Source organism: Hydra vulgaris, chromosome 02, assembly GCF_038396675.1.
Source record: "Hydra vulgaris chromosome 02, alternate assembly HydraT2T_AEP".
Classification (NCBI taxonomy): Eukaryota; Metazoa; Cnidaria; class Hydrozoa; order Anthoathecata; family Hydridae; genus Hydra; species Hydra vulgaris.
In genome coordinates, this window is record NC_088921.1 from 48,672,138 (window position 1) to 48,692,071 (window position 19,934).

At 27.4% G+C, this 19,934-nt stretch overlaps 1 protein-coding gene across 2 annotated transcripts; it reads left to right on the forward strand.

Annotated features, from left to right (window-relative positions):
• The first annotated feature begins 10,138 nt into the window (after positions 1 to 10,138).
• Positions 10,139 to 14,124, forward strand: LOC136077009 (uncharacterized). Of its 2 annotated transcripts, XM_065791204.1 has the most exons (7): positions 10,139 to 10,318; positions 10,493 to 10,772; positions 10,955 to 11,051; positions 11,149 to 11,214; positions 11,341 to 11,588; positions 11,871 to 12,283; positions 12,497 to 14,124. In XM_065791204.1, exons 1-6 carry the CDS (start codon positions 10,269 to 10,271, stop codon positions 11,895 to 11,897), a joined length of 768 nt encoding a protein of 255 aa, XP_065647276.1. In that variant the 5' UTR covers positions 10,139 to 10,268; the 3' UTR covers positions 11,898 to 12,283; positions 12,497 to 14,124. The 2 variants fall into 2 exon arrangements, with proteins under 2 accessions (XP_065647276.1, XP_065647275.1); XM_065791203.1 differs by having other exon boundaries at positions 11,149 to 11,588.
• Positions 14,125 to 19,934: the final 5,810 nt, after the last annotated feature.

Sequence of the window (19,934 nt, forward strand, 5' to 3'; positions counted from 1 at the left end):
TAGTTAGGTTAATAATATTATTAATTTGTTTATAGTTGGCTAATAATTGTGAAATAGTTATATGTTTAATGTTGTTTAAAATATTTTTTATGTGTTAATGTGTATTATTTGTGTATTAAAAAATAATAAAATAAAAGTAAGATAATAAGAATTAAAATTGATATAAAAATATACATAATATTATGAAATATATTACAAAAGCTGTGTATGTGAGTAATTTATTAGTTAGCCTAGAGATATATGGAGCAGATTAGTATAGTTATTTTTATTTATAGTTGTTAGTCAGGTATGTAGCGAGCTTTGTAATTTTTTAATAAGAATTTATTTTCGTGGCGGCACTTTGATATAATTTCGGTTCTCTTATTTAACAGTTCTTCAGGTTTTGGATATGATATAATAGTAAATTTCTCATACAGACATAGTGGGCATCTTTTGGAAATATTTGAGTAGGGGGGTACTGAATAGACCATGTTAGCATAGGGGTTTCATTAAAATTGTTTTTTAAATCCCAGACATAGTTAGATAGGGCAGTCGAATTTTTGTATTTAATATTGTTGAATGATGATTTGTGGTTGTTGTATCTGGTTTTTCACTCACCTTCCGTTAATCCTATATAAACTTTGCTGGGTTGGATTTTTGCTGCGATGATGCATTTATATATAATATTTGTTGATTTGCACTTACCATTCAGGGGGCATTCTGCTTTGTTTTGACAGTTGCATTTTGGATCATTATTTTCAATTCTAGGGAAGATAATTTTTTTGTTGTGGTTTTTTATAATTTTTTCTATAATTTCAGTGCAACTGTAGCTTACCTTTACAGTGTTTCTGTTTAAGATTTTGTGAAGTTTGTTTGTCTTAGGGAAGTTTTTTTCTAGTAAATACAAGAACATTTTTGCAACATTTGTGGAGACGTTTTTATTAAATAGGGGGTTGAACCATATGATATTGCGTTTACGATTTTTCTGGGATATTTTTTGTTCGATCTGATATTTGAGGGAGTAGTTTTTGTGTCCGCTATTTTTTAGTGCTTGTTCATATTCGTTTTTAGATTGATTAAATATAACTTCGCTGGAGGAATTTTGTGATAGCCTGTTTGATATTGAAGTAGGTAAGTGTTTAATAATTTGTGGTGGGTGATTAGAAGATATGTGGATATATTGAAGATTATCGTTGGGTTTTTTGAAAGGCTTATGGGTGTTTTGGGCTAAATTGAAAGTTACATCAAGGAAGTTAACTGATTTAAGATTTGTTCTTATATCTATTTGAAATCCAACGTCTTTAAACTTTTGGATTATATTTTTTCGGATTCGCTCCATTTCTTGGCCGTTAGAATTGCGTATTATCAACAAGCCATCATCACGGTAAAGCCCTATGTCGGTTTTTATAATTATATTAGATAATTCGTTGAGAATGTAGATCCCTACAAGTTCGCAAATTTCAGCGCCATCGTAGCTGTCCATTGTTACATCAAAACATTCATGGTTCAATTTTTTTATCCATGTGTTATTGTTGTAGTAGAGGAGGGATTTTCGGCTATGTGTTATAGTTCTAAGTTGTTCGTCTGTTATTGTGGTGTGTTGTTTTGCAAAGGAAACGGCTTTATTAAATATTTCTGTAGTTATAGATGGATAAAATTCATTTATGTCAAATTGGATGAAGAAACAACTATTTTTGTCTTCTATGCCGTTGAACCAATTAATAACGTCGGTGGTATTTTTCCATTGGTTTACTTTTAGGCTGTTTCTTAAGTATGTGTTAGTAATGTCTAAGATTTTTTTGCTTATTATTCCGATTTCGCTTTTTGCCGGGTTAATGAGACGGCAAGCAGGTTTTGATTGAAAGTTTTCTTTATGGTCTTTTAAGGTGATAAATGCTGGAGATTTTGCTAGCTATTCAATTTTATTCGGTTATTTAAATTTAGTTTTAGAGCTATTTGGTTGGCTTCTAGGTTGACTGATTTTTCTAAGTTATCCGGTGCTTTTTTATAGGTTTTTGTAACATTTTCGAAACTTTCTATTTTTTCTACTAATTTGATATTATAATTTGTTTTTCCCGTTGTGGGTATGTTTTTAAGAGAATAATCAAACTGGATGTTATCCATTGTTGAATATACAAATATAGACCGAATTGAATAGCTAGCAAAATCTCCAGCATTTATCACCTTAAAAGACCATAAAGAAAACTTTCAATCAAAACCTGCTTGCCGTCTCATTAACCCGGCAAAAAGCGAAATCGGAATAATAAGCAAAAAAATCTTAGACATTACTAACACATACTTAAGAAACAGCCTAAAAGTAAACCAATGGAAAAATACCACCGACGTTATTAATTGGTTCAACGGCATAGAAGACAAAAATAGTTGTTTCTTCATCCAATTTGACATAAATGAATTTTATCCATCTATAACTACAGAAATATTTAATAAAGCCGTTTCCTTTGCAAAACAACACACCACAATAACAGACGAACAACTTAGAACTATAACACATAGCCGAAAATCCCTCCTCTACTACAACAATAACACATGGATAAAAAAATTGAACCATGAATGTTTTGATGTAACAATGGACAGCTACGATGGCGCTGAAATTTGCGAACTTGTAGGATCTACATTCTCAACGAATTATCTAATATAATTATAAAAACCGACATAGGGCTTTACCGTGATGATGGCTTGTTGATAATACGCAATTCTAACGGCCAAGAAATGGAGCGAATCCGAAAAAATATAATCCAAAAGTTTAAAGACGTTGGATTTCAAATAGACATAAGAACAAATCTTAAATCAGTTAACTTCCTTGATGTAACTTTCAATTTAGCCCAAAACACCCATAAGCCTTTCAAAAAACCCAACGATAATCTTCAATATATCCACATATCTTCTAATCACCCACCACAAATTATTAAACACTTACCTACTTCAATATCAAACAGGCTATCACAAAATTCCTCCAGCGAAGTTATATTTAATCAATCTAAAAACGAATATGAACAAGCACTAAAAAATAGCGGACACAAAAACTACTCCCTCAAATATCAGATCGAACAAAAAATATCCCAGAAAAATCGTAAACGCAATATCATATGGTTCAACCCCCTATTTAATAAAAACGTCTCCACAAATGTTGCAAAAATGTTCTTGTATTTACTAGAAAAAAACTTCCCTAAGACAAACAAACTTCACAAAATCTTAAACAGAAACACTGTAAAGGTAAGCTACAGTTGCACTGAAATTATAGAAAAAATTATAAAAAACCACAACAAAAAAATTATCTTCCCTAGAATTGAAAATAATGATCCAAAATGCAACTGTCAAAACAAAGCAGAATGCCCCCTGAATGGTAAGTGCAAATCAACAAATATTATATATAAATGCATCATCGCAGCAAAAATCCAACCCAGCAAAGTTTATATAGGATTAACGGAAGGTGAGTGAAAAACCAGATACAACAACCACAAATCATCATTCAACAATATTAAATACAAAAATTCGACTGCCCTATCTAACTATGTCTGGGATTTAAAAAACAATTTTAATGAAACCCCTATGCTAACATGGTCTATTCAGTACCCCCCTACTCAAATATTTCCAAAAGATGCCCACTATGTCTGTATGAGAAATTTACTATTATATCATATCCAAAACCTGAAGAACTGTTAAATAAGAGAACCGAAATTATATCAAAGTGCCGCCACGAAAATAAATTCTTATTAAAAAATTACAAAGCTCGCTACATACCTGACTAACAACTATAAATAAAAATAACTATACTAATCTGCTCCATATATCTCTAGGCTAACTAATAAATTACTCACATACACAGCTTTTGTAATATATTTCATAATATTATGTATATTTTTATATCAATTTTAATTCTTATTATCTTACTTTTATTTTATTATTTTTTAATACACAAATAATACACATTAACACATAAAAAATATTTTAAACAACATTAAACATATAACTATTTCACAATTATTAGCCAACTATAAACAAATTAATAATATTATTAACCTAACTACTAATCAATTTCCGTCCCGTAACGATCTAAAATACAAATATAAACCGTAACGTCCACTAAACAAATCGTAGCAAAATTAAACTTTTACTACTTGCCTGATGATTGTGATAACACATGAAACTCAGAGTTGCAATATTAAATTATATTATAAACATTAGCATTTAGCTAATTCCTGGTACTGCGGGTAACAGTAACATATATATTATATAGCTCTAGTTTATCTATTGAGCACTCTTTCAAGTATACAATATTATACATGATAATATAAAGATATTTTCTTTATTCATATATATACACATTTATATATATATATATACATGTATATATATATATATATATATATATATATATATATATATATATATATATATATATATATATATATAAATATATATATATTTAGTTATATTTATATATAATAAATACATATAATTAAAGGCTCTTTAGGAAGATATATATAAAATATACTAGTATAATTGCGTGTGTGTGTGTTAATTATACATATATATTTATATTATATATATATATATATATATATATATATATATATATATACATATATATATATATATATATATATATATATATATATATATATATATATATATACATATATATATATATATATATAATGTATATAATATATACATATATTATTATTTTTATAGGATACTTTTTAAATCACTATGTTTCATTTACAATGTTACATCTACTGAAAATAATATATTCAAGTCGCACTATTTAAAAAATTGTATAATATATATTATATCAACATAACACTAGACAAGCAAATTAAGTAGCCAATGTAATAGAGCAGGGCAGAAATCATTGTTTATGTGTGGTTTAAAATTATACAATGAAATAGCCGGTGGATTTGTTCAACTGGACTCTTTTTGGACAACTTAATTAACTTATTAAATAGTGAACATCTATTTTGTAAAAGTTACTAAACTAACATTAAGTTTCTAAATAAAAATTATTATAATTATTAGATATATATTAAATTGTTTATCATATTTTTAATAGTAATAGTAGTATTAATTATAATAACAATAATAATAAAATGATTATATTTTGCATTATAATTTTAAATTTATCTTACGATTTTAGGAATACTTATTTGCACTTCTACTCTTCATTAAATTCAAATATAGTTTAAAAAAGGCAACAAGTAAGTTTATATTTTTATTTACAATTTTATTGTTTGTGTATTTTTTTCCTTAGAAATTTTGTATCAGAAATTTAGAATTTTAAACTTCAACTTAACTATTCTTCAGTCTATTATTTCTTGAATCAAGACTACTCTTTAGTATTTTTATAACTTGTTAAAAATGATGTGTTAAATATTATAAATTATATATGATTTTTTGAATAGTAGAAATGTATTCAAATTATTATATTGTTTTTTGTTTATTCTATCACATTTTGATTAAATTAGTGGCAGATAATTCTGAAATAAACCTGATGATTTCTTATATAAATAAGTGTGCTGATGTAATAAATAATTTCATTGAAACAACAGAATTAATGGAATCTGAGTTTTTGGCCTGTAAAATCTCTATTATTTAAAACAGAGAATAACTTTCTTTCACTGGCATCTTCTGGTTCAAGTGTTTATTTTATTGTGTGTTATTTTCTTTACCTACTTCTGAAGGTTGCAAATATGTTGCCAGATATTTTGAGAGCGGTACTTTAAATGGTTGTTATTGCAATGTTATTCATTCAAAATTAAAAGAAAAATTTGGAATAAATTTAGTTCTTCCTTATCTTGTTTACACAAGTCAAGACATAGATTCACATTCAAAAAGACAGGCAAATCTCTATAAAAAGGAAAAACTTAATGGTATTTATATTTCTTATTATTTATATTATATATATATATATATGTGTGTGTGTGTGTGTGTGTGTGTGTGTATATATATATATATATATATATATATATATATATAATATATATATATATATATATATATGTATATATATATATATATATATATATATATATATATATATATATATATATACATATATATATATATATATATATATATATATATATATATATATATATATATATATATATATATATATATATATATATATTATGTAAACTCTATGTGAACTCTTCCTGATGATCCAGCAATGATGAAACTTCAAGTCGAAGATAAAAGTTAGATAAGTGTTTTTTACTAATTATATATTATATTATATATACACACACATACACACTTGTGTGTGTGTGTATATATATATATATATATATGTGTGTGTGTGTGTGTGTGTGTGTGTGTGTGTGTGTGTGTGTGTGTGTGTGTGTGTGTGTGTGTGTGTGTGTGTATTAGTAAACGACCAGGGCTATGGCCGGGGCTAGGTTTGATAACACATAGCCGCGACAGGGGCCAGGTTTATGACCAGGGCTGCATAAATATTAATAGATCCTATAAAAATGTTATTTTTAGTTAAAATTTATGATATGAGTTATAATTAAAAACAATACTTTTATAGGATCTATTAATATTAATGCAGCCCAGTCATAAACCCGGCCGGGGCTCTATTTAAATTGAAAAATCCTATAAAATATTGTTTTTAAATAAAATTCATGGCATAAGTTTTAATTAAAAATAACATTTTTGTAGACTCTATCAATATTTATGCAGCCCTGGTCATAAACCTGGCCCTGGTTGCGGCTATGTGTTATCAAACATAGCCCCGGCCATAGCCCCGGTCGCTTACTAGTATATATATATATATATGTATATGTGTATATATATGTATGTGTGTGTATATATATCATTTTATACAGATATATATATATATATATTTATATATATATATATATATATATATATATATATATATATATATATATAATAAATAATATATATATATTATATATATATATATTTATATATATATATATATATATATATATATATATATATATATATATATATATATATATGTATATATATATATTTATATATATATATATATATATATATATATATATATATATATATATATATATATATATATATATGTATACAGGCCTTCTATATATATGTATGTGTGTATATATATTATATTATACAGATATGTATATATATATACATATATATATATATATATATATATATATATATATATATATATATATATATATATATATATATATATATATATATATACACTGAGGCGTATTCGTTTAGACGCATCAATTTTTTTCTTGATTTTTTTCTATGTATTGTCAACTGATATGCATGCAAGTTATTATCAAAATAATTGTTGTGTTGTGGGCAAATAAAAATCACAAAAAAAATTTTTCTATGTGTCTTTATTAACATGAGAGTATGTTTGATATACAAAAGTACATTTTTTAATTGGAATATATCTATAGACGCAGTCATATTTTTGACATTAAAAGATGGAAATTAGTAATGCGTATGTCCTCCATTACATTGGATCACCTCAAAAATTCTGCCTTTCATTAACTCCACTAGTCGTTGAAGTGTAGTTTGATCCAACTCGGACCATGCTTCAAGGATTTTACACTTTAACTCAGTAACAGTTTTAAATTGGTGTCCGGCTGCTTTAGCGTCATAAACTTTTCTTGATAGCATCCCCTACACTTTCTCGATTGGATTTAAGTCCGGGCTACAAGCTGGCCATTCGAGAACCGGGATGTTGTGGTTTTTAAACCATTTCATAAAATGCCTAGATGTGTGAATTGCAGCATTATCTTGCTGAAATATGGCATTATCGTCCATGTTTTCATCCATATAAGTTATGAGAACATCATTTAACATTTCTGTATACTTTATTGAGTTCTTTTTAGGTAAACCACAACACAGAGTCAATTTTCCTGAATAAGAAAATCCACCCCAAATCATTAAACTTCCTCCTCCATAATTTCGTTTTGTTTGTGGGTCATTTATTCCTCTTAGATCATGCCAATAACAACTGTAAGAGTCCGGACCATCTAAATTGAACTTTTTTCATCTGAAAATATTACGTTTTGTCACTCATGAGTCCAATGCATATGGTTTTTAGCAAACTGTAATCTAGCAATTTTATGGTGTTTTTTTAACATTAGTTTTTGGTGTAGTTTCTTCCAATTTACATTTGGTGTTGTATGTAGAATATGTGCAACATGTTTATTGGTGACAGGCAATAATAATTTATCCTTTATTTGTGTTGCATTCAATTTATTTTTGGTTGCTTCGAAGCGAATTCGATTAATTTGCCGATTTGTTAATACTTTGTTGCCGTTTGTTGCTTTTTTTACACCATAATTGTCACCTTTTGCAATGTAGTTTCGTACAACATGGTCAGATCTTCCAATTTTTCATGCTATTTCTCGTATAGAAAGTGCTTGTGAGATTTCTGAGCCACGATATAAATTAATTTGTATTTTTTTGGCATCTGTCAAATACTTTCCTTTAGGCATTTCGTAAAATGCAATAAAAATGATACTGGCAGAGCAAAAGATCAAATTACACTAAAATTTATCAATTTATTTGTGTAAAAGTGATTAAAAATCAATAATTACCGTTATTAACCTGATTGCGTCTATAGATATATTCCTATTAAAAAATGTGCTTTTGTATATCAAACATACTCTCATGTTAATAAAGACACATAGAAAAAATTTTATTGTGGTTTTTATTAGCCCACAACACAACAATTATTTTGATAATAACTTGCATGCATATCAGTTGACAATACATAGAAAAAAATTAAGATAAAGAGAAAAAATTTGATGCGTCTAAACAAATATGCCTCAGTGTGTGTATATATATATATATATATATATATATATATATATATATATATATATATATATATATATATATATATATATATATATATATATATATATATATATATATATATATATATATATATATATATATATATATATATATATATATATATATATATATATATATATATATATATATATATATATATATATATATATATATATGTATATATATGTATACAGGCCTTCTCAGGAGATGCGTATATATTTGACCATTGACCAATTGACCAATAATTTTCAATTGTGTTTTTAAATTGCATTTTTTCTTCATCAAATTCTAAATTAAGAAGTACAAAAAAAAATTGTAAATTGCGCATGCCAGACAAATTATTACTGTTGGGCTAGTGCTTTTTTTGCGCTGGCGATAAATTTTAAACGGAGATGAGCACATTTTAAAAATGCGCTGAGAATCTAGAAACTTTGAACTGACATTAAAACTCTTTAAATAAATTTAAAGTTAATTAAATTTTAATAACATGAAACATCAAATGTATTTTTAAAAACTTTTATTTATTTATATTTTAATTATTTGTACTTTTTTTAAATTTGTTTATAAAAATATTTTTTCACAATTATTACAAATAGTTACTTTTACAAAACTTTATAATATAATTACTATCATTAAATAAATTGATGTTTATTCCATTATTCCTATTTGTAAAGAAATTACTTTGCAGTTCACAGTTTTCTCTTAACAAAAACTTTCAGTTTTTAATTTGTTTCCACAAATACTTAAAGCTGGTAGCGATCATTGATTAATTAAGGTTAATCAATTTTACTAAATCTGTTCTACTAATTATTTTAAAATACTTGAAAGCATCTCCTCCGGTTCTTCTGTCTTCTTATGTTGTGATATTTAAATTTTTTAGCCTGGTATTGTAATCATAATTGGGAATGCTTGAAATAAATTTTGTAGCTTTCTTTTGGACTTTTTCATGAGTCTCAATTCAATTGATAATTTGAATTGAATACTCAAGAAGTGGTCCTTTGTAGAATACTAGAGATGTGGTCTTTATCGAACATTTTAATGTCAATTTTGATAAATTAGTTTCGCAAATATTCAACACTTTGTAGGCTTTAGAATAAGCAGCATCTACTTGCTATTTCCATTTTAAATCACAAGATATTATGACACAGAGATCTTTTTGTTGTACAGATTTTAGAATTAAATCTTTTTTTTATTGAAAATGAAGCATGTTTATTTATTATACTGTCCATATATCAACGGGTTTTGATATATGGACAAAATAGTGATTCTTATTATTATTTTTAGGGAGAAATACACCAAGTTCTTCTAAGAATAGGTTCTATGACAGAAAAGTTTCGAATAATAAAAAAAGTATACAAAAACTTTTTAGTCAAGTTAAAACAAACATTGAGTCAAAAAACAGCAAGTGTTTATTTGTACTGTGTTATTTGATGTATAAAATTCAAAAATATTCTTCATCAAATGAATATGATAATAAAAGGTAACTTGGATTTGGTTTAATATTTTCATTTTGATGTTGCTGATATTGACTCGAAACATTCATATTTTTTGTTAAGGTTTTTAAAAAATATTACATTTATTAATGGGTATATATTACGTTGTAAATCAAAGATGATCATTCCAAATTTCACTCTTTTTAAACTTCTTTTTTTAGATTTTTTATTTGTACTAATTACGAAAACGAATATTGGGAAAACCTTTTATTGGATTATCGCTGTAATAGAGATGAAAGTGAAAAAGACTTTTTTTACAAATCAGAACAATCTGATAATTTGACATTAGAGGAACAATTGTACTTGTTAACTTCCATACCAAACGACCACTTCTGGAGTTGGTACAATCAGATAACTACTGATATAAAATTTGAGCAAAGATTGCCAACTTGTGTTAGATATTTTCCTGGTTCTCCAAGGAATAGAATCATACTAATACTAGTGTGCTAAACTTATATTGCTTATTTTATCATAAATATTTTGCTCTGGTTACCAATTAAATGTATATTATCTTCCTAAACATGAAAAAATAGGTTCTCACCATTGATCTTACTATAATATAGATTGATGTTTAAACTAATCTTTAATTATTTTATTTATAATTCATGACTTCAATTTTTTAGGCTTGTTGTTATCGTGAAAATCCTGAAAAAATAGTTTCAGCAGTTTTTGAGGCTCTCATGGGGAAAAATGATACTGTTGTTCCATATCCAAAGAAAAGTATTTTTGATAAATAAGTTAACTTTTAATTTTGATGAATTTTTTTTTATACCTTTTATCTCTAACCGATTGTATTATCTATTTCCACAAATTTTAGCTGTCTCAGAGGTAAACCACACAGTGAATAAAAATGATCTTTTTGTCCCATGTAGTAAGAAAAAAGGTAGTTGGAGAAATAATTTAATGTTTATTGTGTGTTTGTGTGTGTGTATATATATTTTGACATCTTATAGCCCAAACCCACTGCAAGAATTATTTATTTACAATCGACTGAAATTTTTATTTTCAGGTAATACATATAGGCATCATAAAAGATCATTTAGTAAAATATCAATTGATAGTGGTTGTGCTGAAGAACCAACATTGTCAGCAGATACATTGCCTCTTTCACAAAATACTTCATCTGTTCGATTAAATCTTTTTCAATATTATTGTGGACAATTATTTAATCATGGTGTTTTGAAATGGAGAATTATTGATGAAAATATACATACAGTTCTAATGAATGATTATGATTCGGTCACTGGTGATTTCTTAGTAAGTAACTTTTACATCCTCATTCATAACTTTTTTTTACATATACCTGTAAATACAAAGTTTGCATTTTCTATATCGGCTTTTACATAAGGAAAAAAAATTTTTAGAGAGATATTCAATTTATTGAATGCACTGAATAAAATGATAATTTTGTATTATTTGTTTTCTAGTGTAATAATTTCATTCATATAAGTGCGTCAAATTCAACTTTATCTCCAATATATAATTGTTCTTGCAAGATATTTTCTATTTCAAGCTGCAATTTTGATGATGCTTTTGTAGGTTTTTGTCTCCATGTTCGTTTGTTAAAAAGTCTTCTCTCTGTTTTGGCTTCAAAGCCAGTTTTAAGTGATTTAAATGAAGGGCTCAAGTTTTCTTCTATTTCGGTTATTGAGTTACCATCACGACTTAATGTCAATAAGTTTTCTGTTTTCGCATACCAATCTGTGGCTATTATAACTGTGTATAAGGTTTCAGGGAGTAACAGAAGAGTTGTTCAATGTCACAACTCTTTATGCATGATTAATGAAGGATCTAAAAGAGCTCTTAAATACTTAACAAGTGAAGCTGAAGTTTGTTGTCATCTAATCAAATTTAGAGAATCTTGGGATATAAGTTCAATTAGTGGTGACTTAAATGATAATTTTGATGATTACCTGTTGCCAATGGATGGCATCGAACTTCCAGACCAAAAGGTAAGGTTTTTACTTACTTTAATTTTTTAATATTGTGGATTCAACCCTCTGTCAACTCTTTAACTCTGAAACATAAACCTTGACAAGGCAGGAAAACAAGGTGACTGCATAAAGAAAGATGTAAACTTAAACCATTTAATCAAAATTGTACTGTTGTACTACAATGTACTAATACTCTATTTTTCAATTTTAAATTCTAAAAGTTGTTTTTAGTGGATTGATGTATTTGATGAAGTTACTGGTTTTTGGAAATTTGGGTTAAATAATCCGAGTAAACTACAAGTTGATAAAAATCCATTTTCACCGCGATTAATGGAAGAATTGAGTATATGAAGCAGATGGATACATAATCAATCAGTTTATCCATTTTTGGATGGCATTTGTGAATGTGCGGTAGGTTTCTGCTTATATTACTGCTGTATTACTAATGACATCTCTGTATTTATTTTTTTGTGTGTGGTTTTTATCTAAAATTTCTTAAAATTTCTGTCCAATCGATACAAGCGTATGAATAGTACAATATCATTTATGTCTAATTCTGTTTTTATTGATTTGTTTTTTGAGTGGGCTTCTCGCTCGGCGATTGACTTCCGAGAACAATGCACAATGTGCGGAAACAGTAATCTTGTGTTGGCATGTGATGGAACAAAACTCGGCATTGGGTTTAAACAAACATTTGTTAAAGCTATAGAGACTCCTGAAATTGAAGAAGTTCTAGAAACAACATTCCAAAGGTTTGACCACTGTTTCATCCCTAACACTAAAGAGAAAGACCATAAAGATTTTGCACATGCAAGGAAAACTATCCGCACTATTTGTGAAATAATAAAGAATCATGATGATGATCAAAATGTATCATCTTTAGCAATTACTTTAGATTTTTTTATACCTCTCTATGCCAAAGCTGCTTTTAACAGGATGATTAGTGGGGAAGAGTGCTCTGTGCAATAAAGAAGAGCACTTGCAGATTTCTTTTTATTACTTGGAACTGATGCATTGATGGACTCCTTAATTCCATTTAGATTCTGTTCAGATGTATCATCTTTTATGATGTCGGTGCTGGAAAATACAGTTTTAGTTGAGGATCTGAACTTTTTTGTGCATGAATCAAAATATTATTTTACAGAATTGTCATATCTTGTGCTTACTTCTTTTAGCAATATGTCTAATGTAAAGCCATGTTATGATGTAGCCATGCTTGTTGACTATATTTCAAAAGCAATAATTAACATTCACACTTTTAATGAACCTAGTGCAGATGCAAACATAATTAAGAACTCATATAATCCAGCAAAGAAGAATACGTCATTTTACTATCAATAAAGAAGATTGAAAAAAAAAGTTTTTGATGACCATCCTGATGTCAATTGTGACAAACAATTTCCATCTGTTTCAAAAAAAGGAACAACTTATGCGTTTTTTTGGTTCTGCCCTGTTCATGGTCATTGTTATGGTTTTCATGTAATACCAGGTAGCGAAGGTCGAAAAGACCCTGCGGCATCACTTTATACCCATTGTCCAGAAGCTCCAAATTATTTATTCTATGACTTTGCTTGTAATTTGTCTGAATATTGCAAAAACAGAGAAATTACAGTATTTTTAAAAACACGTTTTTTCCACGAAATTTTTCATGGATATACGCATAAATGTTCCAATGCATTTAAATATAGTCATTTAACCTCTTCATCTTTAGTAAATACGTCAATATGCGAACAATTTAACAGTTACATTCAGAAAATCAAACGTTCTGCAAAGCTGATGTCGCAAGCACATTTTATGTTTTACTTGTAATTTTTTGTGCATCTGTGGAATAAATCGAAATAAATTTCATTTCAAAGAAAGTTAAACATTGTTCATCAAGGATGCAAAGCATAAGGTTGCATTTGTTACTTGATTTAATACTATTTATTATTATTTTATTCACGTTTCTGTCTCAAAAGATATAAAATGTTGGAAAATATATTTAAAAAAATATATTTTCCAACATTTTATATCTTTTGAGACTTTTTTTCTAAATTTTATAATATCTTTAAAAAAGTTTATTATATATATATGTAATTTCGCATCTTCATATTAATTTTACGCCTTTAGTTACTATTCTGTAATTCTGTAAAATATACATGAGGCAAGCTGTACATGGTGCCACTAACACAAGCTTTTTTTATTAATATTAATTTCAATTATGCTTTTGTTTCCTTTCTAAACTTTGGTATGTTTTTTTTTGTGTTGTTAAGAAATTGATTTTTTCTATGATTTTATTTTAGATAAAAGTGTGTTTAATTATAATATAGAAAACAATTCTTAAGTTACTTGTAATACTTTTTTTGTTTCTTTTTATGTTAAAATACAGTTGAGTTATTGATGATGATAAATTAAAATATTCTTTGATATAAAGAACTGTTTATACACTACTATGGTACTGTTTAAATTATAAACGTTATTTTGTTACTATTTGTACCGGAATAACGTGGCATATATATACTGTGTATTTTGAAAAAAAATCAGTTCAATATAATATATATTCAATAACACACAGGTCTTACTTAATTTTGAAAAATGTTCATAATGATCCTTCACGTTTTAAACAAGCTAATGAATAATATCTTTTTTGGTAATGTTATCTTTTTTAGCTTTTTTAAAAGAGAAGCTTTTATTTAAAGACTTTCAGTTTGTGTGATGCATACTATTTATGATTTTTTTTTTTTTTTTTTTTTTAGTTCTATTATTGCCATTATTTTGTTTCAGCTGGCTTACTGTTAAAATATGGTTTTAATTTAGTAAATTTCATGATTTGAAACTTACTTAAATAATCATTAGCTAACAGCCAGAGAAAATTAATGCAGCATATTGAAGTAGGAACAGTTTTATTTACTAGTAAAATAACAAATCGAGTTAACTGTTTATACTTATATACTTTTCTATATTGAGGGTATTATACAATTTGTTTGCCAAGCAGTGCGGCATTTATAAAGGTTTTGATAGTAGACTTTTTCCGACAATATGATAATCTATTAACATATAAATTGATTTTATTAATGTTTTGTTTTTTTAGATTTTGCAGATTGTTGACTTGCATACATTTTTGTAGTGCTTAGATATTTGGTAATACTAAAAGTGTGCAACAACAGATTAGATATATAGATTAATTGTATTATATATTTCCGATAAATCAAGTAAAATTGTTGTTATTTATTTACTAATAACCCGTATAACGGGTTGCTAGAATGAAATTATTATGCAAAACTGAAGTTTATTCTTTTATTTAAACCAAAAGGCAATCACTTTAATTAGAATGTGTTATAATCTTCTGGTTTAGAGGTCAATTATAAAGTTCGTCACGCTAAGTTTAGCTTTTAAATAGAGGTAGGAGATCATTTGGTCTTTTTCATTAAACATGAATCGCCAAAAATATCTGCGCGAAAGGGCCAGTTAGAGTTTCCATAAACCGTAAAATTCGAACACCAGTTTTTTCAATTTAAAATACCGGCATAGTGCGGTATTACCGCAAATATATAATAGAATTAATCTATATATCTCATCTGTTGTTGCGGCGCAATACCGGTATATAGCAATAGTTAACTTAATAGGCTGGGTGAATAAAAATGAGCAATTACTTTTACTCAGTAATTGATCAGCTTCGCGTGAATAAAAACTATGCAGTTTTGCTTAAATTTTTAGTTACGTAAAGTTAAGCAATTTACTCAGTAATTGTTCAGCTTTACGTGAATAAAAAGTTAATTAAAATTCCTAAAGTTTTTATTTACGTAAAGCTGACCAATTACTGAGTAAAAGCAATTACTCATTTTTATTCACCCGGCCGAATATTTTGGTTTTTCAAAACATAATTTGAAAAAAGAATTGAATTTAAAATTTGAAAACTCGTTTAGTCATTAGAAGCAGATTTATTAGATCAGTAACTTTTTTTTTTTAAAAGTGCATGAAAAATATTTTTTTGAGAAAAGCACAAAATACCTCTATAATTCTTTTTTGTGTTGCAAAGCAAAATCTGTATGCATGAACATAAATCTATATTAGAAAGTTATATATAAAAAAATAATTTTGAATTCGACCTCAAAAGGAAGAATGTTGTAATAACATTATGGTTCACTATATGCATAAAGTGTCCAAATACTTTACGTGAATCTTTTATTTAAAAAAATTTTTGAATCAGACTCCTCATCAGAACTTAATCTCAAGAACCATCATTATTTTGATCACAATAAGAAATTAACATTTTAACAACTTAAAATATTTAACTTTGGTTTTCATATTTTTTTTAAATTCTTTTTCAGTGGCTATAAGCTGTAGGGGCCCAAAATTTTCAAAAAGTTTTTTTTTTATTAAATATATTTAAACAAAAATTGTTTATTTTTTCTTGTGGTGGGGCCTAAATAATATTTGGCGGGAGGGGGGGGGGGCAAAATTTGAAGTTTTGCCACTGTAGTTTTTTTAATAGTTTTTATAGTTGATTATGATTTTATAATCATTATTATATGCAAACAAGTTTTACACGTAAAACGATTTTTTACCTAACCTATTTTAACCTAAAAATAATGCACGATAATTTTGAACAAAAACAGGTCTGAAAATACACTTAACTCTAATGATAAATGCTAATAACTATCTTATATTACCGTAAGATTGGGTGGCTTTGGCCCTACGGGATGACTTTAGCCCAAACGAAATTTTTGTTTAAAAATGGTTTAAAATTGATACCTCAAGGTATGCCGGTTAATGTTTAGTAGCAAATTGTGGGAAATTTATTATTTATTTAGTCTAACTTAGTTTACTTAACTCGAGTCTTTGTGATATTATTGTAAGTTGCACTTTAGAAAAAGCACCTAAAATCCGAATTTTTTTAGGTGTGTGAAGTTTTACATTGATAGCAGTACCTGGAGAAGGTTTTTTATTGGAATATACACTGAATTAATTTTAAACCATTAGTGTTTGATTCCATCTTGTTTTGAAAGCTTAACAGTTTATTACTTTTTTGCAATTGAGATTTTAAAAAAGTAGGTTGTCTTTGGCTTACTACATAGGGTGACATTGGCCCCGGCTAAAGTCACCCCATGTATTAGAGTAAACCTTTTTTAGTTATCATTTATAGATATTATGGTAGTTACTATGTTGGAATGAAAAATTTTGTAGTAGTAATGCAATAGAAAATCAGTATAACAGTTTGTATTAGTAAATAGCGAAATTTGTTTAGTTCTTAGTTTAAATATGCCACAAAATTACAAGCCAAATCGTGGAAAAAGAAAATATGTTACTTATACTTTAGAACAGTTAGAAAATGCATTAAAAGGCTTGAAGAATGGTTTAATTACTCAACGAAAAGCAGCTTTGGAATACGATATACCAAGATCAACTTTAAAAAATAAAATAAAACAGACATATCCTAAAAAGTATGATGGTCAGCAAATATTTACATCAAAAGAAAAAGACATGTTTAAGACATATGCAATAAAATCATCTGAGTTTGGTTTTCCTGTTGATAAATATGATTTAAGATGCATAGTAAAAGGGTATTTAGAGAAAAAAGGCGTCGTTATACCTCAGTTCAAAAATAATTTTCCAGGTGGCGATTGGATTCGATCTTTTTTAAAAAGAAATCCAGAACTCACAGTAAGATTTGCAAGCAACATAAAGCGAAAGAGACCAGAAATAGGAACGACTGTGATTGATAACTACTTTATAAATCTATCAAATGAAATAAGTAATTTATCACCTGATAATATATGGAATTATGATGAAACCAATCTCAGTGATGATCCAGATAAAAAAAATAATTAACAAAGCGTGGATGTAAGTATCCTGAACGCATAATTAATTCTACAAAGACCTCGTTCTCTGTAATATTTTATGGCAATGCTAATGGTGAATTGTTACCACCTTATGTTGTTTACAAAGCTGAGTCGTTATGGAATACATGGATGGAACATGGGCCACCAAAAGCACGTTATAACAAATCATAAAGTGGTTGGTTTGATTCAACATGTTTTGAGGACTGGTTTTTCTCTTTATTTCTTCCAAGACTTAAGAAGGCTCAACCCAGCAAGCACAATGACGTCGGTACAACGTCGTTTTGACGTCGCGAGGTTGGTCGTTTTGACGTCGCTGTAAAGTCGCAAAGTGTAACAATTTTACGACGTCGTATCCAGGGTGAAAAATAGACGTCGATGCGACGTCGCAAAAAGGATCTACAGGATATCGGTTATTGGTCGGAAAACCGACTAAATATGCCTCTTATTTTTACATACAATTTTTATATTTTCTATTAAAAAATGTATTATTTATTTAAAGAACTTCTTTAAAGAATTGAACATATGTTGTAACATGTGTAACATGTTCAAAAACTTAACCATTTTAAAGCACCAAAATATTACCAATTACAGTTTCTTTTACCAATTACACTTTTATTTACATAAAAGAATGGTCACGATAAAGTCTCAAATAAAAATATAATGCAGCTGCTTAGATTTCTTTTTCAAAATTCAAAACTATACATCTTTTTTTTTTCTGGAGCGTATTTTAACACGTTTTTCACTGAATCCAAAACTTCGGTGTCAAAGAAATTATCGGTGACATAATATTTTCAGTAGGTTTTTTAGGCAATTCCACTACCATAATAATATCAATAAATTTATTAACAAAGAAAAAACAATATTTTTAATACTGCAATTAACATTAGGTTGCAAAAAACATTTAAATAAAAATCCTAAATCAAAATGTTTGTCTTACTGTTAAAATCAATATCCCTTTTTTCATTCACTGCACTCACTCTTTCGCTTGATGAGGACGTTGTTTCCAGACACATATTCACACAAATCTTTTTTCATTCACTGCACTCTCTCTTTCGCTTGATGAGGACATTGTTTCCAGACTTATATTCACACAAATCTTTTTTCATTCACTGCACTCTCTCTTTCGCTTGATGAGGACATTGTTTCCAGACACATATTCACACAAATCTTTTTCACCTAAAAGTTTTAACAAGTAGAAGAAAAATTATTAATAAAAGAGAACAAATCCGGAAAAACAAAATCATTACCTCGTAATTTTATTTTTAAAATTTCAAATTTCTTCCAAATAACTTCATTGGGAATTGCTTTGTATATTTTTCATCTTTTCGAGAAGGAGGCCAAAACAACCATTTCTCATCTGAGGAAATCCAATGAAATGGAACAACTGTTTCTGTCTCCCTAATTTTTCTAATTTTGTCTTTGCTTGAAGTTACAGCTAATGCCCATAAATCTTTCATTGACATCTTTGTATTTTTTATACTTATTTATAATAATATTATAATATTATATTATAATAGTTATTGTTTAAAAACTGTTTAAACGATTAATTATTAAAAATATATATTAATTTATAATACCCAGCAAGCATTTCAACGTTGATTCAACGTTGATAACGCGTTGATTTATTGACGTTGATTTTAGCGTTGAAATGGAAACAAAATATCGACGTTGAAATATCAACATTGATTCAACGTCAATAAATTAACGTTGTACTGACGTTGATTTACAAACGTTGATTTGGAAACAAGAAATCGACGTTGAAATATCTATATTGATTCAACGTCAATAAATTACCATTGAACTGATGTTGATTTATAAACGTTGATTTAAGCGTTGATTTGGAAACA